This window comes from Carlito syrichta, unplaced genomic scaffold (genome assembly GCF_000164805.1).
Source record: "Carlito syrichta isolate Samal-C Ts95f unplaced genomic scaffold, Tarsius_syrichta-2.0.1 Scaffold305658, whole genome shotgun sequence".
NCBI classification, from domain to species: domain Eukaryota; kingdom Metazoa; phylum Chordata; class Mammalia; order Primates; family Tarsiidae; genus Carlito; species Carlito syrichta.
In genome coordinates, this window is record NW_007249754.1 from 1,276,654 (window position 1) to 1,304,138 (window position 27,485).

A 27,485-nucleotide genomic window follows, 5' to 3' on the forward strand; every position below is an offset into this window, starting at 1 on the left:
TCCTCCGGCGATCCTTCCGCCTCAGCCTTCCAGTAGCCAGAATTACAGGCAGGGGCTACCACGCCCGGCTGATTTTTTGATTTATTGTATAGATGAGGTCTCGCTGCCCAGGCGGGTCTCGAACCCGCGGGCTCAGGCAATCCACTCACCTCAGCCTCCCAAAGGCGCGGGATTACAGCCTGAGCCACCGAGTCCGGCTTTGTATCTATTTTCTAATTTCCCCAAACAGTCCCTGCAGGTTGAGGGATTGTGGTGAGGGGAATTCCACCAGTTTTGCTTTGGGGCTAGTGGGTAAATGCAGGACAGAGGTAATCGGCTCACCTCATCACAGCCACCAGCTCCGGCCCTTGCTGCAGCTCAATCACAAGCACACAGCTAACCAAATCACTGCTCAGGGCTCAGGGCCTCCCAGTTATGTGACTCGGGAGTCTCATTTGCAATCACCATTAACCAGAAAAGCCGCACGCCTGTTCTGCTCCCAGAGTCAAGTGTCATGCAATATTCACAGAAACCCAAGGGCTGGAAAAGGCGGCCAAGCCTTTAGACTAAAGCTTGCAGAGTGAACTCTCCCAGCTTGGGGGGATGTCCCTTACCCTTTGCCCAGCCCCTCTGAGGTGCTAATGAGTAGTGAAATGACTCAAGCCTGGACAGGCAAAGAGGCCAGGAAATGCTCAGAAGACTGCGAGGGTTCCCTCCGAGGGGCTATGTTGATAAGTAACCCACATACCTGCTATTAAGCAATCCTGTGAAGACTTTAACTGCTTTAAAGTAGATATGCATGCGGAACAGTCCAAAGGCCACCTCTAAATCTCTAAAGACAATACTCAGTCTTTAGCTCTCATTCAGCTGCCTGCAGTGCTGTGTGAAACAGAGTTAGCAAAGCCCCAGGGTGGCATGGGATTTCCAAAGATTATCCCATAAATGGTAGAGGCGGCCACACATCACACAGCTCTACTTTCATGATCCCCCTCCTCCTTCTCCTCCTCCTTTTCCATACAGCTCCCTCCACCATTCCCACCACCACTCAACACACATTCATCCTCACGGGCTGGCAGGCACGTGGATGCATCAAGAAATGGTACTGGAAGGCCCCAGTTGTAGATTTTGTATCTGTCAGGCACTTAAGTGAAAGCCATCATTGTCCCATATGCCCTTATTTCTCTCTCTCTCTCTCTCTCTCTCTCTCTCTCACTCTGTGTGTGTGTGTGTGTGTGTGTGTGTGTGTGTGTGTGTGTGTGTGTGTGTTTCTGTTGTAACCCAAGGAGTAGTGAGGACACTTATGCCCCCAGGTCCAGATGCAGAGGAGGTATTAGATTGTAGGTATTAGAGAAGGCATTTCTGAAGTTTGCCATTTTGCTAGTCTTTGAGATACTTGTTTCTCAAAGGCTGTGGTTGGGAGGAGGAAGTTGCTCAGCCAGCCTCTGTCTGCTTGGGAAGTGCTGAGGACTGACCCTGAAGGGCTCTAGCCAGCAAATACTACAGACCCTTTCCTGGGGAAATCTGTGCACAAGGACTGGCCATCTCACCCCTCGAAAGGTATCTCCGCAGTCAGGACAAAAGAAGGCAAGGCTGCCTGGGGAAGGGCATGACAGAAGCAGCGAGTGCCAGTGGGAGAGGAGCCAGGAGAGAAAGGCTTTCTTGGTTTGGAAACAAGCAAAGGACAGGAGAAAGAAAGGAGTGCTGAATCAGGACCAGGCACGGGCGTCCTCTTGAGCGCCAGACTGAAGCTTGCTCACCATAATTTCAATAACCTCTGTGAATGAAGAAGCATAGGGCTGCCGGCCAAGAAAACTGGCTCCTTGGTGGTCACTTTTCATTAGATGGGAAGAAGTAGGGTCCCCTTTGTATTCCTTATCTATGCAAGGAGCCACCTCTACAGGCAGAGACAGAGAGACACAGGGAAACACAGAGTTAGCCCTTCACTTCCTGGTACACACTCAAAGCTGGGGTCTCCCACTTTCAAGGCCAGCTACTCTAAAAGTCTCTTTTAATCAGGGTGGGCTTAAAGGGTGTAATGGCTTTAACCAGGACATCTGCAGTTCCTGGGAAGACTCTGCCTTCCATTTAGAAGGAAAGACATCAGCTTGCTTGAAGGAATCCCAGGTTACTGGGTAATCACCATAATAAGGTTGAAAATGAAAGTGACCTATAGAAGCATGGTAAATACACAATTTTCTCTGCTCTGTAAGTGAATTTTGATTATAACTCAGTGCTTGCCTCGAGTCCTAAAATGTTATTAGTTAGAATTCTCTGGAAAGCCCAGGAAAGGATGAAATGCATAAATGTTTCCACAAAGAAAAACACAGGCTTCCCAGCCCTCTTTGTAGCTACACACAACCAAGAAAATTGAAAGCAAGGTTGCAGTCTCTCTGTCCTTGGTCACCAATTCATGTACCAGCCTGTCATACACAGTGTGGGAAAGCACCGCAGATCAATAGCTATTCTGGGTTAACATTGCCACAGTTTTTTTTTTTCTTCAAAAAAAGGAAGAGCTTTACCCCCTACATAGATCACAGTTTATTACGTCCAAAGCATATTTCCGTGGTCTATTTATGGAAATTAGTGTTTAGAGGAGAACTTTTTTCCTGGGGTTTCATGTACTTTTTAATATCAGCAATGGGGACAGTGATGCTTCTAAAGTTATTCCTTTCAAACCTCTGCAAATGGCTATTAGCTCTCTGGTTTGAGAAGTGGGTAATACTTACCTAATAGGCCACCTGGATCCTGGGGGTTTCTCCCTACTGGAGCAGGGTGTCCACACCCTGGGGGTATTAGCAGTGCTCAACTTGTTTTGCTTACCTGTGATGAGCCTCCTCTGAGCAAAATCTCTAAGTGTTTATTACAGAAAATGAAAAGCCAAATGAGAATTTATATGAAAAAGCAAGCCATAGCCTCTCAAGGCCTATGGCGCCTATTTTTATGTGATGGCTTATATGATTTCTAAGTTGCCTGAAGGCTTTAAGTGACAACTTTTGAAGTTGCTATAGGAACTCTACGAATTATATACAACACCCCCCCCTCTTTTTTTTTTTTTAAGAGGAGAGTGTTATAAAGCACATTCACCTCCAGTATCTCTTTTCAACCTCAAAAGCTATAGAGGAAAGATGCTCATAAGTCTATTTGAAGGCAAAGAAGGGAAGACTCTGAGAGGTGGAGTCATTCAAGGTCACACAGCTGTTGAGCCAGAGCTGACTCGAGGCCTTCAACCCTGACATGGGACTCCTGAAAAAATATACACAGATGATTTCCCCTCCATTCATACCAAGACCTTAATGCCCCTCGCTTCCCCATCATTGGCTGCAATGAACCATGTAAAATTCAAACTTCAGAAATGCTAAGTCTCATAAGCAATTTTTAAAGGTATTAAAATGCAAAACAGAAGTAAACAAAATTTCTTGCCATGGGGAACTAACAAATGCAAAGTGACAAAATAATGGGAGTTTGAATGCAGTCTCAAAAGTGGCCATAAAACGGAATTCAGAATTCTATTTTAATATGTATACTGTACACTTACTTTGCCAAGGATGACTGGTAGTGAATTCTCACTTATAAAACTTAGTCATAATAGAAAAAAGAAATAGTGGAATGGGAGGAAAGAGTGAGACGGCGAGAGCGGGTGTGAACGTTTGCGTGAGATGGTGTTTGTCACAGCTTCGGGTCCCAGGACAGTTCATTGCCCCTCCACCAGGACTGACCTTGGCATATGGCCCCAGCAGTCCTTCCTAGGGACTTCCAGGAATTTGTGGGGGTGGCACCCATCAGTGTTGACCTGCTGAGGATAGCCAGGCTGGTGGGAGTTTGCAAAGGGATAGACAACAAGCTTCCCCTGCCCAGCAACAGTGGTCCGAGTGACAGATCTCACAGAGACTGTCCGGCGCTGGCGCTGCAGACACGGCCCTTTCTCTAACACTCAGTCCTGCCTACAGAGGAGGATAGGGAAGAAACTCCCAAGGAGTTCACTTTGTATGTTAGAACCAAGGTGGCTCAGAGTGTCACATCTGGGGAGTTCAGCGGCGCCTCCCCTTACCCACTGCCTCCCCCTCTTCCCCACCCACCCCAGCCAGTGTGGCTCTTCATTCTTTTCCCCATCAATCTTGGCTGTTGCGGCCCTTCCGGACCCCATATTTTGGCTGTTCTCTTAAAGGGCATTGACCTGGAGGCACAGATGCAGAGGCAGCCTGGCCGGCAGCAAGGCAGCCACAAGCAACTAGCGCCCAGCTGCCTGCGGAGCGCCAGGCAGTAGGCAGCAGCAGCAGCTCTGAGCTAGTTTCATTATTACACAATTGAAGCAAATCCCTGCTCCTCCTGTGCTCAGTGGAAGGAGCGCATCGAGCCAGCAGGAAGGAAATAAGCCAAACTCCTCCCGGCACCACACACACACTCTCAGAGTCTGAGGACAAGGACAAACACTTTGCAGAAAGAAACCCCTCGCCAACTACCAGGTCCCTGTTTGGGGGCTTCTCAGCCCCAACGGTCATCAGAAAGGTTTTCAAAATCCTCGTGCTTGGCTACCTTTCCCAACACATGGGACAGACACCAATCTGGGTAACTTTTCAAATTGTGTCTTCCGAACACTTGCCCACGGATGTTTGGTGTCCTCCACCACCCTCACTGCTGCACCCCCTTAAAAGGCACTTTTAGGACGATAGTGTGGGGAAAAGACACCAGACCATCCCTCTACTTTTTCTGGCCACTCATAGAAACGACAGTGACTAACAGCACCAAGCCTCCCAGAGAGGGGGAGTGAGCCGAGGCGAACATCTCCAGTTGCAAACACCATCCCACCACCACCTAGGCACAACCGAGGGTCCCTGACACCTCCCAAGAAAGGAGTCGAACCTGAGCTGCTGAACACGAAATGACAGACAGAGCGACTCACCTTGAGGTTATGTGTGGGGTTGACAACACAGACAAGTTGCCCAGCAGTGGAGAAAACCCGTTTAGCCTTGTAGTGCTGAAACCGGAGGTGAATGAGATCTAACACAGCCCCAAAGCACTGGGTAAAGAAAAGCATCACAACTTTTGGGAGGGGGTTGTTGGCCCGGGAAGGCAGCGAGGAAGCTGTAAGTCCTTGGGCTCTGGAAGGCGCGCAACCTCTGAGACGCCCCGCTCCAGCCCGGCTTAGCGTGTCTTCATATTCATCATCAAAATAAGACGGTTAGAATCTTGCAGCAGTGAGGCGGCCAATCAAAAGGACAGAAATGTTATCCTTGAGGTGCAGAGACAGCCAATAACAGATGCCTCCCCCACCGAAACTCCCTGATGAATTGAGCCTGGCAGAGAATGTATTATTGAACATTACCACAGATCAGCACATTGCATTTATCTTGTGATTACAGCCAACCATACATAATGCTGGGGAGATAGGCTGACAAAATTGATTGCTTAATGTGTCTCCATTTATTAATTGACTTAATTTAACATGAGAGCCTTTCTTAATGCCCTGGCAAAAACGTAAAGCGTTGAAACCACCAAATAGTAAAAAACACCCCGCTCCAAAGTAGGCAGATGGATAACGCAGATCGTGGCTCGACTCACCAGAGCGGCTTGGGAGAAAATCAAATATCACGAGACTCTGATTCCAGATAAGGATTTGGCAGCAGCAAAAATGTGTATCTTTCGATCTTGCATTTTGACTCTCCGCAATTTGGATTACAGCCCCTTGATAAATCTTACCATTCTTTATCAAAGAAAAGAACCCATGACAAAATGCATTTGGACTTGAGGGAAAAAAAAATACATATATATGTGTATGTGTGTGTGTATATATATATATATTATATATATATTCTGCCCAAATACAGTAATTACTGAAGTCTGAAAGTATTAAAAGGAAAAAAAATGCACAGAGTATGCTTCTAAAAATAATAAAATCCCTGATGCATGAATGCACATACACAGAAAAACCTACACTCAGAGGAAAGTGGCTTGTAAATCAGCAAAATAATTACAGATGCAGAGAACCTTTGCTTGTCATTCATTTGCATATTGGTGGGCAGCAAATTGCTAATTAACCACTAGATTGTTGAAGACATTAAAATAGAGATTGAAAATGCACATACCATACCATTTACTTGTTTCTGCAAATGCCAGCAGCACATTTCTGTGCTGGTACAGACAGAGGGCATTCCAGTCCTCAGATTGCAAACCCACCATCCCTCCCCAGAATGGGGCTGGTGGGGGGCGCCTAGGCCACCCACTGGTTCTTGAAAAAAAGCCTTCTAAGCAGTACATGGAGGGTTTTAGGGTTTCTGAGGACGAGTTCTAATGGCTTAATCTTTGTGACTAAAGCAGGAGCGTTTGTGTGTATTTGTGTGTTCCCTCTTCTTTGGCTGTTTTTCCACTGAGAAGTCAGCCCAGATTTGATGCTACCTGGAGCAAAATCAGCCTCCCGTGAAAAGTGCACCCACCTACCTAGTGTGAGCCCGTTATTCCTTCCTGCTTGGTTTTCGCTCTGCTCTGACTACAGTGCTTGGGTTGTAATACATGCAAAGCATACACACATGCACACCCGGGATGCCCAAGCCTGTGACCTGGTCAGGCAATTAAACTAACAACAAAACAAAATACAGGGAGAAAAAAAAAACAACAAAACCCACGCAGGTTTTGAACACCAGAAAGCTGCCTAGGTTGTTAATTTTAACTTGAATTTAAAACCAAGCCAGTGTTTTAAGGGACAAGATGAAAAACTTTGCACTTTCTAAAATAATTGCACTGGCACAAAAACTAGAAGATGACAACAGTTGATTAGAACTTCATCAATGGGATGTCCACTCACGACATGGCTTGTAGATAGGGGTTGCTGGCCCACAATAGTAGAATCTGCTTTCTAAAGTTTGAATTGCCCTGAATAAGTTTTCAGCAGTTCATCAGGAAAACATTCATTGCTCTTTCGTTCTTACTTAGATTCTTTAAAGACACACTCATGCTTTAGAAAATTCCAAGCTTCCCCTTTTTACATCCTTGGCTTGAATAGAATGATTGTGTATATTTTTGTTGTTGTTTCTGTCACCGTACTGGAAGTAGTTTCTAAGACAGTGGGGATTTCTGCTGTTCTTTTCTGTTGTTGTTGAAAGATGTTTAAAATAAAATGATTGCAAAATGAGAATGACATCAAACAGGACAAGGATTTATTGCTTTGTGTTAATAATCTCATGCTATGCTTGAGATATAGAATTCAATGCTGAGTTTATTTTTGGTTTTTAAAAATTAAAGCAGTTTAAAAAATTAGAGCAGTTTTAGGTTCACAGTAAAACTGAGAAGGTACAGAGATTTCCCATAGACCCTCTGCCCCCACACAGACACAGACTCCTCATTATCAATATCATCCCCCACCACAGTGGTACATTTGTTTCAATTAATGAACCCACATGGACACATCATTATCATCCAAATTCTGCTGTTTACATTAGGGTCTACTCTTGGTATTGTATAGTCTATGTGTTCGAGCAAATTATAATGACGCATATCCACCATTAGAATATCATACAGAGCATTTTCTTGCCTTAAATACTCTCTGTGTTGCACACCTATTCATCTCTCCCCTTCCCCCCAACTCTTGACAATCACTGATCTTTTTACTGTTTCCATAGTTTTGCCTTTTTCCAAAATTTGTGTTATTGTAACCACACAGTACATAGCCTTTTCAAATACGTGAAAGAAGTCAATTTCTCCATGTCTGTTCATGATTTGATAGCTCATATCTTTTTTAACATCGAATAATAATCCATTATCTGGGTGTACCACAGTTTGTTTATAAATATCTATTCAGATAACTGAAGGACATCTTGGTTGCTTCCCAGTTTGGGCAATTATGAATTAAACTGCTATAAACATCCACGTGAAAGTTTTTGTGTGAACAGGAGTTTTAAGCTTCTTTGGGTAGATACCACGGAGATCTATTGCTGGATTGTATGGTGAGAATGTACTTAGTTCTGTAAGAAGCCACCAAATTGTCTTCCAGAGTGGTAGTATCATTTGTGCATTCTCACCAGCAATGAATGAGAGCTCCTGTTACTCCATATTTTCGACAGCACTTGGTATTGTCAGTGTTCTGAATTTTGGCCAATGTAATAAGTGTGTAGTAGTATCTCATTGTTTCAGTTTTCATTTTGCTGATAACATATAATGTGGAACATCTTCTCATATGCTTATTTTCCATCTGTATGTCTGCTGTGATGAGGTGCCTTCAGGTGTTTTGCCCATTTTTAAAAAATTGTTTTTCCTTATTGTTGAGTCTTAAGAGTTCTTTGTATGTTTTGGATACAAGTGCTTTGTCAGATGTATCTTTTCAAATATTTATTCCTAGTCTGTGTCTTCTCATTCTCTTCACATTGTCTTTCACAGAGCAGAAGTTTTTAATTTTAATGAAGTCAGCTAATCAATTCTTTCCCTCATAAATCATGTCTTTTGGTGTTGTATTACAAAGAGTGCCATAAGATAATCTAAGTTTTCTTTTATGCTATCTTCTAGAAGTTTTATACTTTTGCATTTTACATTTAGGTCTATAATCCATTTTGAGTTAATTTTTGTGAAGGGCATAAGGTCTGTGTCTAGATTATTATTATTTTTTGCATACAGATGTTCAGTGTCGGCATCATCTGTTGAAATGTCTTGAATTTATATCTAAGTGTTTATGTCTTTCTTTTCTTTTCTTTTTTTGAGCCATAGTCTCACTCTGTCACCCAGGCTGGGGTGCAGTGGCACGATCATACCTTATCACAGTCTTGACCTCCTGGGCTCAGGTGATCCTTCTGCTTCACCTTTCCAAGTCGCTGGGACTACAGGTGCGCGCCACCATGCCCAGCTAATTTTTGATTTTTTTTTTTTTTTTGTAGAGACGTGATCTTGCTATATTGCCCAGGCTGGTCTCAAACTCCTGAGCTCAAGCAACTCTCCCACCTTGGCCTCTGAAAGTGCTGGGATTACAGGTGTGAACCACCACTCCTGGCCATATACCTAAGTGGGGGAGGGGATGCTAATGTAAATAGTTTAGTGTTTTTAATTTCAAATTCCACTTGGCCAGTGTTTGAATATAGAAAAGCAATTGACTTTCATGTATTAAACTTCTGTCGACAACTTTGTTATAATCACTTATTAGTGCCAGGAAGTTTTGTTATTGTTATTGATACTTTTGAACTTTTTGCATAGATGATCATGCCATATACAAACAAAGGTAGTTTTATTTCATGTTTCTCAATCTGTATGTTTTTAATATTTTTTCTTATCTTACTGTATTAGTTAGAACTTAGAACTTCCAGTACAATGTTGAAAAGGAATTATAAGAGGGGGCGTCCTTGCTTGTTCCTGATCTTTGTGGGAAAGATTCTAGTTTTTTTCTTTCTTTCTTTCTTTCTTTTTTTTTTATCAGTAAGTATAATGCTAATTGTATGTTTTTGGAGGTATTATTTATCAAGTTTAAGAAGTTCTCCTCTGCTCCTAGTTTACTGACAGTTTTTATTATGAATGTGTGTTGATTTTTGTCAAATGTTTTTTCTGCATCTATTAATGTGATCGTGTGATTTTTTTTTTTAGCCTGCTGATTTGATGAATTGCATTAATTGACTTTTAAATGTTGAACCAGCCTTGTGTACCTGGAGTAAATTCTACTGTTGTGTTGCTTTTTCTCCCTTATTATAACACAAGTCGGTTTTCTTAATCTCACTGAGGCTCAATTCCCACACCTTTAACATGAGGATAATATAAATGTATTTCTCCCTCAAGGTCATGGTGAAGACTAAGATGATATATATGAAAGTACCAAGCCGGGCTCAGTGGCTCAGCCTGTAATCCTGTGCTTTGGGAGGCCGAGGTGAGTGAATTGCCTGAACCCACGAGTTTGAGACCCACTTGGGCAACCTGGCGAGACCTCATCTCTACAATAAATAAAAAAAAATTAGCCAGGTGTGGTAGTGTCTGCCTGTAATTCCGGCTACTCGGAAGGCTGAGGTGGAAGGATCGCCGGAGCCCAGCAGGTCGAGGCTGCGGTGGCCTGAAGCGGCCACTGCCCTTCAGTCTGGGCGACAGAGTGAGACTCCAACTCAAAAAAAAAAAGAAAGTACCAGCGTAGTGCTTGCCTAATTCAAGGCAGTCTTTCAATACTTGCTCCTACTGAGTATCTTTGACAGACGGTGATTATTTTGTAGGATGTTTGTTTTTCCTGCACTTTAAATATCGTTCTCCACTGATGTCCACTCTACCTCCCAGGCTCAACCAAGCACTCTGACTTGGCTTCTATGTTCATAGAAGGGTAAGTGTTCCTGATCTTTCCTAGAGACCAGGATGGGGAAGTCAAAGGCTGAAGGGCTACAGAGTGCCCGTCTACATCAGTCATGAGAATTGCCACAGACCTGCCACTCCTCCATAGTTTCAGACTTGACCCCTTGTTCTAACTCTATACCCCAAAATCGGTTTCTGTGACTCTGTTTTAGAATATGAAGAACAATCTGTTTAGAACAATCTGTTCCCAGAGTCAGTCATTCTTCAAAATAGCCATCCAATAGGTAATGTTTAGCTCTGACCCTAATAATAGACCCTTATACTTAATGCGCCAAAATAGGGTGGTACAAATGAACCCTCTGGTAGAGATTTAGGCTTGTGTTCACCTCTCACTACTAAGTTACCTCTCATGCAAGAGCCACAGTAGTCCCTCATGCTGCACGATGATGCCTAGGACTTTCCCTTCTTCTTTATAGCAACCAAATTTACATTTTATCTGTACTAGAAAGTGTCAGGGATTAGTAATCAGAAAAATCTGGACATACAGTAAATAAAGTATCACTTACTGTTATAGGTGAACCACTATATCTCCCTGATGCTTAATTTTATCATCTCTAAAATAAAGCTAGTAATCCCATTAAAAGGTGGTTTGAAGACTAGATGAGATAATATAGCTCAAATGACCAGCCCAATGCCTGGTTTTTAAAATAACTAACAAGCCAGGTGCGGTGGCTCACACCTGTAATCCCAGCACGTTAGGAGGCCGAGGCGAGAGAATTGCCTGAGTTCAGGGGTTCCAGACTAGCCTGGGAAACTTGGTGAGACCTTGTCTCTACAATGAATAAAATAATTAGCTGGGCTTGGTGGTGCACGTCTGTGATTCCAGCTAATTGGAAGGCTGAAGTGGAAGGATTGCCTAGACCCAGTAGGTGGAAGCTGCCATGACCATGAGTGTGCTAATACACTCCAACCTAGACAACAGAGTGAGACCCTGACTATAAATAAATAAATAAGTAAAATAACTAACAAGAAGCTATCATATCATTATCTTCTTCTTATCAAAAATATATTTTGCAAGTCAATGCAAAGTACCAGTGAGAAGCCGGGCTCGGTGGCTCAGCCTGTAATCCTGCGCTTTGGGAGGCCGAGGTGAGTAAATTGCCTGAGCCTGAGGGTTCGAAACCCACCTGGGCAACTTGGAAAGACCTCATCTCTACAATAAATAAAAAAAACTAGCTGGGCGTGGTAGCGTGCACATGTAGTTCCAGCTACTTGGAAGGCTGAGGCAGAAGGATTGCCAGAGCCCAGCAGGTCAAGGCTGCAGTGGCCAGGAGTGTGCCACTGCACTCTAGTCTGGGTGACAGACTGAGACTCCAACTCAAAAAAAAAAAGTACCAGTGAGAACATGGTATACCAAAACTCTCATACACTGTGGGAAGCCATTTTGGAAAACTGTTTGGTATCATCTACAAACACTAAACACATGCACAACCTATGACTCAGAAATTCTACTCCATATACACAACAGAGAAGAGAGCATGTACTCATCAAAAGGTAGGTATTTGGATTTTCATGGCAACATATACATAATAGTTAAAGACTGAAAACAACCTAAATATCTTATCAGCAATAAAATGAATAAAATACATTATTTCCCCTTCTTTACTAAATACCATATAGAAATGAAAAAGAATGAACTACTGTTACATGCCACAATGCCATTACACAAACGGTCTCACAGATTTAATTTTGAGGTAGAGAACCCAAATACAAAAGAATATATAGAGGTTGTAAAAAATGTATATGCATTTTAAGAAAGGAAAAAAAAGTGTATTAAAATTATAATAATATATGCCGATAACAAAAGATAAGTACAAGTCATGTATGACTTCCTTAATTACAAGAGGTGCTCAAAGTGGTTACCATCAGTGTCCAGACACTTTGGATTTCGGCGAACTAAAAGTAATACATAGATAACATCTCTTAAAATGTGTATTTATTTTTTGGGCACCCCCAGTATATTATGTGATTCCGTTTATGTGTAGTTCAGGAATATGAAAAAGGTGAGCTATGGTGTGAAAAATCAAGAGTGTGGTAAACTTGGCAAGGAGTGCTGACTGAAGGGGGTGTGAGGTAGGCTTCTAGAAAGCTGGTATTATTTTGTTTCTTGACCTATGTTCCAGTTTCATGAATGTCATGAGTTGAATTGTTTCCCTCCAAAATATATGCCGAAGCCCTAACTCCCAGTACCTTAATGAGATTTTTAGAGTGGAATTTAATCCAATATGACTGATGTCTTTTATAAAAAGGAAACATTTGAGCACAGAGGCATGTATATAGAGAGACCACCATGGGAATGAGGATATTGATCAGGAGATACAACCACAAGCCATGGAAAGTCAAAGATGACCAATAAACTGCCAGAAACTAGGAGAAAGGCATGGGAAGTATTCTCCTTCACAACCCTCTCCTTCACAACCCTCAGAAGGAACCAACCCTTCTGATCTCAGATATCTGACCTCTAGAACTGTGAAACAATAAATTTCTATTGTTTAAGCCACTCAGATTGTAGTACTTTGTTTTGGAGGGCTTAGCAAACTAATATAATGAGTATGTCCATTTCTTGGAAATTCATCAGGCTGCAAACTTACAATCATTGATTTTTTTTCTGTATGTGAGATATATCCTCCCAATAACACTAAAATAATCTGTGGATGGGCATATAACTGAGTTTTGAAATAGTGAAGTTCTTAAAAAAGAGTTTTAAAAATCTATTGAAGCAGTCACAAACGAAAATACTTGATTATATAAAATATAAACTCTAGCCGGGCTCGGTGGCTCAGCCTGTAATCCCACGCCTTGGGAGGCTGAGGTGAGTGGATTTCCTGAGCCCGCAGGTTCGAGACCCGCCTGGGCAACTTGGCAAGCCCTCATCTCTACAATAAATCAAAAATTAACCGGGCGTGGTAGTGCGTGCCTGTAGTTCCAGCTACTTGGAAAGTTGAGGCAGAAGGATCGCCGGAGCCCAGCAAGTCAAGGCTGCGGTGGCCGGGAGTGGCCACTGCACTCCAGTCTGGGCGACTGAGTGAGACTCCAACTCAAAAAAAAAAAAAAATGTATATATATAAATTCTGCCAAAATAATGTTTAACAAATAAAATTGAAAACAAATATTGGGGATATATTTGCAGCAATTATGACAAAAGATGTATTCCTACTTTTAAAAACTCTTGCATTGCATTTGAAGAACTAAAATTATATAAATAATGGATGTAAACAGAGCATACAGAAGAAGTTATAAAAAGATAAATAAGTAGAGAGTGTTATCGGCAAGATGGCAGAATAGGAGACCCCAGCCCTCAAACCCCTCCCTGAAACACCAATTTAATAACCATCCACAGGTGAGAGTACCTTTATGAAAGCTCCAGAATTCAGCTGTGCATGTGAAATATGCATTTTTTTGTATCTCAATCATGCCTCAATAAAGTGGTCATAAAATAAAAAGTAATATGTAAATTTAAAAAATGTTCAATAGAATTAGAAATCAAAATATTGCAAATCAAATCAAGATAGCATTTTTTACCTTTCACATTGGCACTTAATATTTTTTATTTTTTATTTTTTTGAGTTGGAGTCTCACTCTGTCACCCAGACTGGAGTGCAGTAGCCGCTCCCGGCTACCACAGCCTCGACCTGCTGGGCTCCGGCAATCCTTCCGCCTCAGCCTTCCGAGTAGCCAGAATTACAGGTGCGCTCTACCACACCCGGCTGATTTTTTGATTTATTGTAGAGATGAAGTCTCGCTGCCCAGGCAAGTCTCAAACCCGCGGGCTCAGGCAATCCACTCACCTCAGCCTCCCAAAGGCGCGGGATTACAGGCTGAGCCACCGAGCCCGGTTGGCACTTTATATTTTTAAATAATAATATCCAGTGCTGATGAGTCTCCTATGAGACTGACATTCTCATCTGCTGGTGCCAAGAATAATAACAAACATTAAATACTTGCTATATGTCAGAAGCTATACTAAATACTTGGCCTATGTACCCAAGTACATATGTAGTCAAATATATTATTTTTTTCTTCATGACACCATGAGATAAGAAATATTTGTCTCATTTCCAGACAAAGAAGCTGTGGCTCAGGAAAATTAACTAAACTGCCCAGGGTCTCTCAACTAGTAAATTGTAAAGGTAAGATTTGAATCTAGACCTTTCTAATGCCAGATACTGAGATTTACTGCCTCTGAGAATATAAACTTGTTATAGCCTTTCCCTGAAAACAACTTGAAAATATGTACCAACAGCCTTAAAATGTTCTTATACTAGCCGGGCTCGGTGGCTCAGCCTGTAATCCCATCTGGGCGACAGAGTGAGACTCCAACTCAAAAAAAAAAAAAAAAAAGTTCATATACTGACTACTAACTAAATTTCTAGAAATTTCTTATGATATAATCAGAAATTTCAACAGAGATTTAAGTACAAGAATGTTCATTGTCATATCATTAATAGTAGTGGGGGTGCTGGGTTCAGTGGCTCAGCCTGTAATCCCGTGCTTTTGGGAGGCTGAGGTGAGTGGATTGCCTGAGCCCGCGGGTTCGAGACCCGCCTGGGCGGCAAGACCTCATCTCTACAATAAATAAAAAAATCAGCCGGGCGTGGTAGCGTGCGCCTGTAGTTTCAGCTGCTAGGAAGGCTGAAGTGGAAGGATTGCTGGAGCCCAGCAGGTCGAGGCTGCGGTAGCCGGGAGCGGCCACTGCACTCCAGTCTGGGCGACAGAGTGAGACTCCAACTCCAGAAAAAAAAAAATAGTACTGGGGGAAAAAAATAGAAAAAGCCTACATGTCCAAATAGAAGTAAACTTAAATTATATAAGGTGTATCTAGCTACAACATAGAATAAATTATAGCTATAAAAATATGTTTCTGGCCTGTAGTTCCAGCTATTGGAAGGCTGAGGTGGAAGGATCGCCAGAGCCCAGCAGGTCAAGGCTGCGGTGGCCAGGAGCGTGCCACTGCACTCCAGTCTGGGTGACAGAGTGAGACTCCAAAAAAAAGTTTCTGGAAAAAATGTAGAAAGACACATGCATAAAGCTATTCATTGCCACACTATCTGTCACGATAAAAGACGAGAAATATCCAGCTTATCTCTCCATAGGGGACTGGTCAAATAAACTACATACATCTACACAATGGTGACTATTAGCCAGAGATGACAATTATCTGCAAATACCGCTGTGGAATGAATTCAGGTTATATTGGTAGATTTTAAAAAAGGAGTATGAAGAATAGTATGCACAACATGCAAATATTTCTCTTAGAATGTGTAATAAATATTTATTTAAATAGCTATTTATGTTCTTAAAAAGGAAAAATAAGCCGGGCACAGTGGTTCATGCCTGTATTCTCAGAACTTTAGGAGGCCAAGGTGGGAAGATTGCTTGAGACCAGGAACTCAAGATCAGCCTGGGAAATGTAAACAGAACCTGTCTCTACAAAAATAAAATAAAAATAAAAATTAGCTGGGCATGGTGGCAAATGACTGTGGTCCCAATTACTCAGGAGGCTGAGGCAGGAGAATGACTTGAGTCCAGGCAGTCAAGGCTGTGGTGAGCTGTGATCATACCACTGTGCTCCAACCTGGGTGACAGAGCAAGACTCTGTCTCAAAAAGAAGAAAGAATGAATGAAAAAAAAGGAAAAACAAAGTTAATATAGAGGAGAGTAAGGAAGAGGGCAGAGGATGCAGAAATGAAGCCAGACCTCTATGAGCATACTTTCTTCTATAGTTTGACTTTAAAACCTTAATGTTATTTTATAAAAGTATAAAACAAAACAAAAAAGAAATCCTCAAAAATCAAAAGTTAAATGAAACAAATCAGCTGCTTTTCAAGTTGGTGGCATACGCAAACAGAGAAAACAATTTTCAGTGAATTTGGGACATAGTAATTTGACTATGAATCTTTAGTAAGATATCCTCTAAGGACCAAAAAAAAAAAAAAAAGTTAAAAATTTAACTACTTTTAGTAATCATACTGTTCATGGTAGTGTTTGTGTTTTAAAATATATCTCACCTTCAAAAGGTAAAACCCAATTTCCTTTCCCTTGAATGTCAGCCATAGTGACTTGTGTGGACATGGTGATGTGTGACTTCTGAGGCTAGATCATCAAAAGAATTGCAATTTCCTCATTGTTCTCTAGGATGGCGTGATCTGGGCCAACCCTAATACCATATCCCATTAGCCCTTTTGAGAGGTCTATATGAAAAGGAACTAATGCCTTCCCACCACCAGCCAGCACCAACTTGCCAGTCATGTCATAAGACACCTTGGAAACACATCCCTAAGCCTTGGCCAAGCCTTCAGATCACTGCAGCCCTGGCCAACTCCTTTAGTGCAACTTCCAGAACTGCCCAACTGAGCTGCTCTCAGTTTTCTAACCTACAGAAACTATGACAGAATAAATGTATGGTATTGCTTTAAGCCATTATGTTTTAGGTTAATTTGTCACGTAGTAATACAGAATTTGTACAAGGAGTAGGGTGCTGCCATAACTAAGAATTTAGAAGTGACTTGGAAATTGGGCAGTTGACAGAAGCTGAGAGTATTAATGAAAACCTAAAGGACCTTGAAAAGACTGTTAGCAGAAGCTCAAGGTTTAGAAGGTATTACTTTAAAGAGTTTTTGTAGCCGGGCTTGATGGCTCAGCCTGTAATCCCGTGCCTTGGGAGGCTGAGGTGAGTGGATTGCCTGAGCCTGCGGATTCAAGACCCAACTGGGCAACTTGGTGAGACCTCATCTCTACAATAAATCAAAAAATTAGCCGGATGTGGTAGTGCACGCCTATAGTTCCAGCTACTTGGAAGGCTGAGGTGGAAGGATTACTGAAGCCCAGCAGGTTGAGGCTGTGGTGGCCGGGAACAGCCACTGCACTCCAGTCTAGGCGACAGAGTGAGACTCCAACTCAAAAAAAAAAGAAAAGTTTTTTTTGTGTGATTTAATCTGAGTAGGCAACAATAAGAACCACAGGAGAAGCACAAAGTTTTTAGGAGAAGTAAATTGATGGAACTACCACAAGCTTGTATTGAAAGCTGCAGAATTCATATAAAGTGAAAAGAGGCCTTTCAACCCACAAGATTCTACAAGCAAGAAGCAAGATCAGAAAACTATTTAGCAGGAAATATGGGCTACATTTTTTTTTTTTTTTTTGAGTTGGAGTCTCACTCCGTCACCCAGGCTGGAGTGCAGTGGCATACTCATAGCCAGTCCAGCGTCGACTTGCTGGGCTCCAGTGATCCTTCTGCCTCAGTCTTCCAAGTAGCTGAAACTACAGGCGTGTGCTACCATGCCCAGCTAATTTTTTAATTTATTGTAGAGATGAGGCCTCACCAAGTTGCCCTGGATTGCTCAGGCAATCCACTCGTCTCAGTCTCTCAAAGTGCTGGAATTACAGGCTGAGCCACTGAGACCTGTTAGGTTACATTTCATGAAAAAGAATGGATAACTTATAAGGTAGAACCAAGAGCTCAGATGCTGGAGCTGGGAGCCATGGAGCCTTATTCTCAGGCTTTGAATTCTAATCAGGGAACTTCCAATATCTGACCTGACACATTTCAGAATTGCTATGGGTCAGCGACTTCTGTGTATCTCCTGTTTTGAAAGGAGTGGGACTATAGTGATTATCCTATGCTTGTGCCATCATTGTATGTTAAGTGTATGTGAGGGGAGGAGGTGGCAAATAACTTTTATTTTTAGATCACAGGACTTCAGATTATGAGAAACTGTACTTCAGGTGCTAGTCACAAGGAAACACACCTGAGGAGTATCCACCACACCTGGACCTGGTTTACATAACAAGATCCTCGACTTCAAGCTGACGCTTAAAAGGAATAAGATGTGTGTGTGTGTGTGTGTGTGTGTGTGTGTGTGTATTTACATGCCTTAGTGATTTGTGTGAACATACTGATGTGTGACTTGCAGCAAGGAAAAACACTAATTATACTAATTATATTAAATATATATAGATATAGGAGTTTTTGAAAGGGGTGAGTGTGTATTGCATATGAGAGGAATGTAAGTAAGCTGCAGCCAGGGAGTAGGAAGAAATAGGTCTACAAATTCTTTGATATTCCTTTTTCTTTTTTTTTGTTTTTGTTTTTGTTTTGAGTTGGAGTTTCACTCAGTCGCTCAGACTGGAGTGCAGTGGCCGCTCCTGGCCACCGCAGCCTCGACCTGCTGGGCTCTGGCGATCGTTCCGCCTCAGCCTTCCAGGTAGCTGAAACTACAGGCGCATGCTACCACGCCTGGCTAGATTTTTTTTTTTTTTTTTAATTGTAGAGACGAGGTCTCGCCAAGTTGCCCAGGCGGGTCTCGAACCCGTGGGCTCATGCAATCTACTCGCTTTGGCCTCCCAAAGTGCTGGGATTACAGGCTGAGCCACCGAGCCCGGCCAATATTCCTTTTTCAACAGAAGGAAACTAATTCTCTTCCCTATGAATGTAAGCCAGACACAATGACTCATTCATAATAATAGAATAGACACAAAAATATGTGACTTCTAAGGCTAGATCATCAAAAGTATTGCCACTTACACCCTGCTTTCTAGAATCGTTCACTTTGGGAGGAGGCAGACATCATGCTATACAGACCCTTTAGCAGCCACGTGAGAAGTCTTGTGAAGAGCAACTGAGATCACAGTAGCCAGCATCAATTTGCCAGCCATGTGAGTAGGACCCCTTGGAAGCAGATCTCCTAGCACCAGTCAAGCCTTCAGATGACCGCAACCCTGACTAACAGTTTGTAATCTCATGAGAGACCCTGTAGAGAAGAACCACGCAGTGAAGCTGCTTATGATTTGCTGATCTACAGAAACTGTAATATAATTAGTGTTTATCCTTGCTGCAAGTCACTAAACTGCGGGGTAATTTGATGTGTATATATTGTTGATAAAGTAAATGAGTAATCATGTTAGTGTCATTGGTGTGAGAAAAGGAGTTACAGGTGTAAGATGAATGAAGTTAAAAGAAACTGTAGCTCTGAATTATAATTGCAATAATTGCAGGGGTGTATTTTATGATAATGAGGCAGAGGAGATGGAGGTGGAAGAGAAGGAGAAAGAGAAGAGAAAGAGAGGGGAAGGGTAAGAAGAACAGGAGGGAAGAGGAGGAGAATAAGTTTTGTCCACCAAAAAGACCTAAAAAGTGTTCTTCACATAGAACACAAATTGTAGTTTCTACATGAATATTCCCAACAACAAACAAACTAGATCTTTTAAAAGAAGTGGCTAGTTCGAGATCTGGAGCAGAAAATGTATAAGATGAGCCTAAAACATCTCATCACTCCAGAAAGTAAGGAAATAATAATAAAAAAAAAAAGATTAGGAAGAAAAAGTGCCAGAATCTTTAAATAGTCAGAAACCAGCATGAGGAGGCTCTTACTTGATGAAGATGGGACAATTGGAGTATCATTAAAATAATAACTACAATGGATTGAAACACATCAACTATGTTTAAATCTATCTATTCATAATGATACTGAAAACTAATTAGTTTGCTTTGGATTATGTTTGGTATTTAATTCATTATTTTTATAACTGGCACATAAGGGGAATACACTGAGCATTTATCCTGTCTTTCTTGTATGAACTGCACCTCAGTATAAACAAGTAGTCAGTGAGAAGATATTTTTATTTGTAGATGTATTCCAGTTAATAAATGAAGGATTAATAATCAAATGAGAGCACTAGCTTTTTGAAATTCTCAATGAAATAATGAATCTGGGCCGCAATCATCAGTGTCTGCTGACCACACAGAAACAAAGACAGCCAGGTCTGTGTATCTCCTGGAAAGCTCACAACTGGCTTATGAATATTCTTGCCAAATTAACAAACTTAAATCTGATCAAACCTCTAGATTTAGCAACCAACTTTTAGGGAATATAAGGAACAGATGAACATGATCAATGACAGCATGGGAATCCAACTAGCAAAACCCAGATTGTAGGAAACTCTATAGGAAAAAATGACTCCTTTCTTTAACAAGTAAAAGAGACAATGCAAAGAGAGAGAAAGGGAGAGGAGAAAAAAATCACGTTTAAATAGAATTTATACCATATCAAAAATGTCCATTAAAATAGGGAAATTAGGATATAACTTTGTATTTATAAAACAAATCCATCTTATTTTTTAAAAGAAATATCTGTATAGTACATAAGAAAAAACATAAAGTGGTTGTTTTGGGGTAGCAGAATCTTTTAATTCTATTTTTCAAATCTCTTTTAAGAGCAAACGTCATTTTTTATAATTACTGCATTATATTCCTTTTGGAATAAAGAAAAATAGATAACCCAGTTTAAAATATAAATTAAAGATATCAGTAAAAATCCTACAACCTTAAAACACAGTGGTGGCCCTGTGCTTTTATCCACTGAGATTCTGTTTTCTACAAGGAAATTGACTAATCCCATTGGGTTGTAATGTGTTGATGAGTCCAGTCTCCCTAGTAACAGGCATGTGCTTTACTGGAGGTCTTATGGGAAACACCTGAATCCAAAGGAATGTATCAAGGTTCACCTTTTGGCTTTGAGACAGGAGTGGGAAGTTCGATTAGCCCTTGCAGAGTTGCTCAGGCGGGTCAGCAGCTGAACCAGGAGGACTGACTTTTGGTAGATGACAAACAGGGAAAGGAATCACACAGCCTCCACACAGCCCAGGTTGGTTACAGATGGTCCACAAGCAACAAGTTTATCCTGTCATGTTGCCAAGGCAACAACAGCTGCTTCTGGCATCAAGGAGGGTGGGGGAGGGGGAAACAGTGGGAATAAAGAGGAAGATGATTCTGTAAATCTCTCCGAGGGAAATGGGAAAGAATATTGTAAAACAGCAAACACTTTTTTGGGTGAGCCAAATCTCCCCCACCCCCAGCACGTGTCAGCAATGAAAGGCAAATGGAGCTTTTCATAGTAAAATCCACCTAGAATCAAATGGGAGCCCAGTGGCTCTTGTTATATTGTCATTTTCCTTTCCCCATCTCCAAACAGTGGTGGACAGGCTTTCTTATAGCTTTATCCCCGAAAATGTTAAAACACATTGATGTTTTTCTGTGACAGCTTCTGCAGCATCTATTCATGCGGTTGAAAGATGCTTATTATGTTTTTACTGTGTCTAGACTCGAGAGGGAAGGAGAGAGGAAAGAGATAGCATTGGTCTTCCTCCTCTTCTTCCTCCTCTCCTCCCCTTGGCTCCTACCTCCAAATCTTTTTACCTACAAAGGAAGAGGTTGACGGGAGAAGAATGTGGCAGTGAGGAGGGAGTGAGAATTTTGGGGAATGTGCTAGAGGTATTTTACCCATGGGGAGAGCAGTCAACAAGATCCCCTGCGGAAGACAGACCTGACAGGGCCACCAGGAGCCTGAGAAGAGCTGAGCAAGGAGCTCTCTAAGCAGACCAGAGCCCAGCTCTGCCTGTAACAGGCTTTTGAGAAGGATCCGAGCTGGAGATGAAGAGAGAGACATGGAAGCAATCTGTGTGGACGGGTTGAGCATTAAATCATTCTCAAACTGGAGAAACTGAGAGTTCTAACACATGGCCTCAGGGAAAGACTCTCCCTCTGAACCTCATATAGTGTGCTCAGAACCTGAAAATGTCTTTGGATGGTTGTCACTGGCTCAGAAATAAAATAATTTAGAGTCCTGTTTGTGCCCAGATGGGGCTGAATATTTTTTCAAATGCCAAACCATTTTTTTTTTTGAGTTGAAGTCTCACTCTGTTGCCCAGGCTGGAGTGCAGTGGCATGCTCATGGCCACCCCAGCGTCGACCCACTGGGCTCTGGCAATTTTTCTGCCTCAGCCTTCCGAGTAGCCCAAACTACAGGCACGCGCTACCACGCCTGGCTAATTTTTATTTATTTATTTATTGTAGAGATGAGGTCTCACCATGTTGCCCAGGCTGGACTCGAACCCGTGGACTCAGGCAATCCTCTCGCCTCAGCCTCCCAAAGTGCTGGGATTACAGGCTTGAGCCATCACGCCCGGCCCAAACCACTTTTATGACAAGGGATGGAGATCAAAAGCCTGAACCTGGGGGAGTCAGCCAAGTCAAAGGGACCTGGAGCTGAACCCTAAGCCTGCTGCCCCAAACTGCTCATAATCGTACTTAAGTGGTTAAAGGTAGTGAGTTCAGCCTTCCAGGCCTTAGCTCCCTCTTCTGTGAACAGGGGTGCCGAGGCCAGCCTCCTAGTTGGGCTGTGGCTTTTGTGCAGCATCCAGAGTATTACTACTATTATCACCCTCATTCGAGCAAGGGAAGGAATGGAGCTTGCCTGTGCTTGTTTCTTGGACTTAAAAGTGAGACTAGATATGGTAGAAAGCCTGACCAGAAAGTTCTGCTACAAATGGGCAATGAGCCTGTGTTAGTTAGGGTTCTCCAAAGAAAGAGAACCAACAGTATATACTATATGTATGCATACATATATGTATGCATATGTATACACATGTATATATGCATGTAAACATATATGTATATATGAGAGACAGCGAGTGAAGTATTTGACTCAAGTGTTTGGGGAGGTTAGTAAGTCCAAAATCTGCATGGTAGGTTGGCAGACTGGAGACCTAAGGAACAGGTGATTCTACAGTTCAAGTTAATAGGATATCTGCAGTCAGAATTTCCTCCTCTTCAAGGGAGATCAGTCTTTTTCTTTTTCTTTTTCTTTTTTTTTTTTTTGAGTTGGAGTCTCACTGTCACCCAGACTGGAGTGCAGTGGCCGCTTCCGGCCACCGCAGCCTCGACCTGCTGGGCTCTGGCGATCCTTCTGCCTCAGCCTTCCGAGTAGCTGGAACTACAGGCGCATGCTACCACGCCCGGCTGATTTTTTGATTTATTGTAGAGATGAGGTCTCGCCTGCCCAGGCGGGTCTCGAACCCACGGGTTTAGGCAATCCACTCACCTCAGCCTCCCAAAGGCGCGGGATTACAGGCTGAGCCACCGAGCCTGGCCAGTCTTTTTCTATGAATGCCTTCAAAGGATTGAATGAGGCTCATCCACATTATGGAGGGTAATATGCTTTACTCAAAGTCTACTAATGCTCATCTCAACAGCAACAACTATAAAAAAATTTTCACAGAACATCTGGACTAGTGTTTGACCAAATATCTAGGTACCACAGCCTAGCCAAATTGACATAATAACCATTACAGAGCCCCTTAGGGCATGGTCCAAATGTCAGGAATTCTCATCCTGAGATCCTCCTGAGAAGTTAATAATCCTGGTCCCGAGTCACCCACACAATAAATAGGGTCTTTCTGATGCAGTTAATGACATGATATCTGTAGAATAGCTGGGACCAAATCTTAGTTTTTCTTTGTTTGTGCTTCATCAGGAGGAGATAAAGCAAAGGACAAGGGCAACAAAAGTGGAAACCAAAAATAATGTCAAAAAGAGTACTTCTACCACAGATTTGGGGGTTTATATATACTTATTTCAATCTCTTACCTATTCAGTGAAAGAGGAAAACATTTAAAGAGAGTAGTGAACTTGGGGCCAGAGGCTCAACCCTTCACCCTGCCTTTAAGCAAGTCAGAGTGAAGCAAATCACTATGCTAAAGATGGTAGCGGAAATGCTACAATCATCTACGTAAAAGCACCCAAGTATCGATTCTACTTGAATCTGGAAAAGGGTTGGAACCAAAACCTTAATGGGGTAATCTAACTTTCTCTGAAGAGCGATGCTGTATAAACACAAGGCATGGCTTCTTAAAACAGAAAGAATGGAAAGAGAACCGAGTTGCAGATCTCAGGATGACACCTTACACCTTTTCTTTCTTCTGAGCAAAATTTCACCAGGTTCTGACAGCTGTCTCAGTTTTCCTCCACCTATGGCTGGCTGCCCATCTCTTTTTGTGTGATGCCCCTGAGTGATGCAGAGCTCTTTCTACATCTGCTGTCAGAAAAGGAGCATGTGCCTGCATGGCAAAGATGCTACCCAAGATTTTAAAAGGTGTCTCTCATGGGTCTAGGTAGAGAGGCTATCTTAGACTTTGTTACTAAAAGTGCAAATCATAATCCTAGAGTATACTTTGAAAATCCATAGCAAATACTTCAAAAATGTGTATGTACCTAGCAATTTCACTCTACAGAACTTATCCTAAGAAAATTAAAGGTAAGAATGCAAAAATGTATGTATAAGGAGACTTGCTAGGGTATTTTTTTAATAGCAAAAACTGCAAGCAACCTAAATGTTCAACAATATACAAGATCAAATAAGTGAATTACAGTCTATCTTGAGAATAGAATATTATTTAATCATTAAAAATAATAAAATGATGATGTGCATGTGTATATATATATGTATAATGAATACATATATATGTGTGTGTATATATGCAAACATATTCATGATATATTAAAGGGGAAATTAGGTCCTGGAATATTATATGTAAAAACAATTTCATGAAAACATACACACGCAAGTTTTGATTGGCATACGCCAAAATGTTTACAGGAATTTTCTCTGGGTAACAAAATTTTGATTGGTTGTTTTATCTCTTTTTACTTATCTGTATTTTCTCTTTTCTACGTTGAGTATATACTTATTTATATGCTTTAAAAAGAGGAAAGTGCCTTTCTTAGATACAAATTATTTGCCACCCTGTGATCTGCCCACCCTGATTAGAAGGCAGATGCCAGGTTTGCTTGAGGCTCATGAGGGCATCTGGGGAGGAAAATTGTTTGCAGCATTATCTCTGTTATTTTTCACCCTCCACTGGCATTTTAACATCAATGTTAACCTCTCAGATTGATTTTCTTTCTCTCCTATAAAAAAGAAAATCCTCACAGACGCCAACACCAGATAGCTCTTTGTAAAGAGTCTGGATGGTGCGCTGTAGTGACGTGAAGCAGCCATTCAATTCCATAAGAGGCCCTGCCACCCACATTATCATAAAAACAGTATTTCTTGAGGTCTGTTAACCTAAACATATCAAGGAAGTTCTGAGGCTAATGGCAAAAACCAGACGTCATGAATATAAACAAAAATAGCAGTGAGGAACCTTGAGGGGTGTGTGTGTATGTATATGTGTCTGTGTGTGTGCACACACACGCTTTAGTAAGGAGGGTTGATTTTTCTTCCCTCCTCTTTGCAGACCCTGAGACCTGATATTTTTAGTGTATGTAATGGCAGGGCTTGAAATGATGCTATTTCTTGATAACGCTGGGACATTTCACCTTGAATGCTCATAGAATAGATAACCTAGAAAACAGCCAGCACTTTTTCAGATTGGACACTGCAGAAATGTCAGCATATAAGCTTGTTACCTTGTTCTTTTCTTGGACTGCTGACTTGTAATCAGAGATTTAGTCTCCTGACTGCACAAATGTTAAGTACACGTGAAGTCATCTCAGACTTTTGGACCCTGAAAACACAAAGCAGAAGGCCTAGAGTCACTGTTTCTTAAAGAGGCAGCCAAGAGTGGGTCCAGTGAGGACAGGAGGGAGTTGAGGAAGGAAGGTGACACATGGGCCATACACCTGCAGTGTCAGATTTCCTTCAGGCCCTGGGGTTCAGCATCTTGGTGGGCCCCTTTCCTCTCCCCATCCTAGGCAACAATGGAGATGACAGACTCTTCTCTTGCTACATCTGTGCCACCTCACAGCACCTGCTGGCTATTATTTGTTTCTCTCTTAGGACACTCACCTTATTCTGCCTTGGGTTGTAGTATTACCTATATAAATACTTCTAAGACTCTTACTAGATTGCAAGGTCCCTGAGGGCACCACCAGTTTCTAAATTGTCTTGGCAAGGACAATGGACAGCACCTAGAAGATGTCCAGTTAAAAAAAAAGAATCAGGCAGAAACAATGACTCACACCTATAGTCCCACTTTGGGACACCAAGGCAGAAGGATCACTTGAGCCCAGGAGTTTGAGATCAGCCTGGGCAACATAGCAAGACCTCATCTCCGCAAAACATCAAAACAATTATCCAGGCATGGTGGTGTGTGCCTGTGGTCCCAGTTATTCCAGAGGCTGAGGCAGAAGGGTCACCTGAGCCCAGGAGGTGGAGGTTGCAGTGAACCAAGATTATGCTACTACACTCCTGCATGGGCAACAGAGCGAGACTCCAACTCAAAAAAAGAAGAAAAAAAAAAGAAAAAAGAAAGAAAGAAAGGATCATTGCATGAATGCATAAACAGTAGACTCTCAAAATTCACTTCTACTGACAGAGAAAATAAGTTGGAGCTGAGAAAAACAAAAACTAATTTTTCCAACTCCTAATGGTTTAGTGGTTGTGTTTGATTCTCCCTTGTCCAAAAAGGAGTTGGCCTTGACTTTGTAGCTTTGATGCTTTCTTACTCTTCCCCTCCCAGCAGAAAAGGTGGACTTAGCAATGAAATCGAAAACACTCATTATTCAAGGACTTGTTCTCCGTCTAGGATTCTGTCTAATCAATTTCTTTTTGCACTCCACTGTTTACAAGCCATCTGATGGTGGGTCGGTTTAATCTTTTCACTTACAATCTATTAAATGGATTTATAAAGTCAGTCAATAGATATTTATTATTCAACTATTATATGCCCAACACCAAAAGGTAAAATACTCATATTTGTAGAGTTTTTGGACTGAGTGGGAAAGTAAAGTCATTTTTAAAAGGGTTACAAGGAATAGTACAGGCCATTTAATCCATCCCTTTATGTAGGAAAGAATGCACCATGCCATTCCAGGCCATCATCATCCACATCTCCTCCCCCTCCTCCCTCAGTTACTGTTGTGTTGTTCTTCCTCTTCTCCTTCTCCATCTCCCTCACTCCTTCCCCATTCCCTTCTTGTCCTTCAGTCATCAGTCACAACCCTTCCCAAAGGCCTGTGTACAGGGTACAATGCTAAGTATGTAAAATGAATACAGATAACCGTTACACCAATTTGTGTGTGGAACTGTTTTGTATTGTGGACTAAAATAGAGATGTGTCTTCCATTTCTAAATGACACCCTAGTAGTTCGCTGCTACTAATAACATTAAGAGAATGCACCCCAACTTACTGGTCTTCCTCCCCTTTCCTCTTCCAGGACCCCACAGAGCATGGTCAAAGGCAAGCTCTGGGTGTTTCTACTAACAGTGACCATAGCATTCCTGAGAAGCTTCTGGGAGGGAGAGGTTGCCCTTCTAATTGGTAGTGCCTCTTCCCTGAGCTCCCCAAGCAGTGTGAGCTATGCGTGTCCTCACAGGCACCAGCTATTCCTTCTCTACTCATTGTTGCCATAGATCTTTCTTTGGTGAAGG

At 42.0% G+C, this 27,485-nt stretch overlaps 1 protein-coding gene across 1 annotated transcript in view; it reads right to left on the bottom strand.

Moving 5' to 3' along the window:
• The window catches only part of SIAH3 (siah E3 ubiquitin protein ligase family member 3), a 72,375-nt gene extending 67,258 nt beyond the window's left edge, over positions 1-5,117 (bottom strand). Inside the window, exon 1 of the mRNA XM_008062142.2 lies at positions 4,880-5,117. Within this exon, the coding sequence (XP_008060333.1) occupies positions 4,880-5,014 (135 nt within the window). The 5' untranslated portion in view covers positions 5,015-5,117. The remainder of the gene's footprint in view (positions 1-4,879) is intronic.
• Between the last annotated feature and the right edge of the window lie 22,368 nt (positions 5,118-27,485).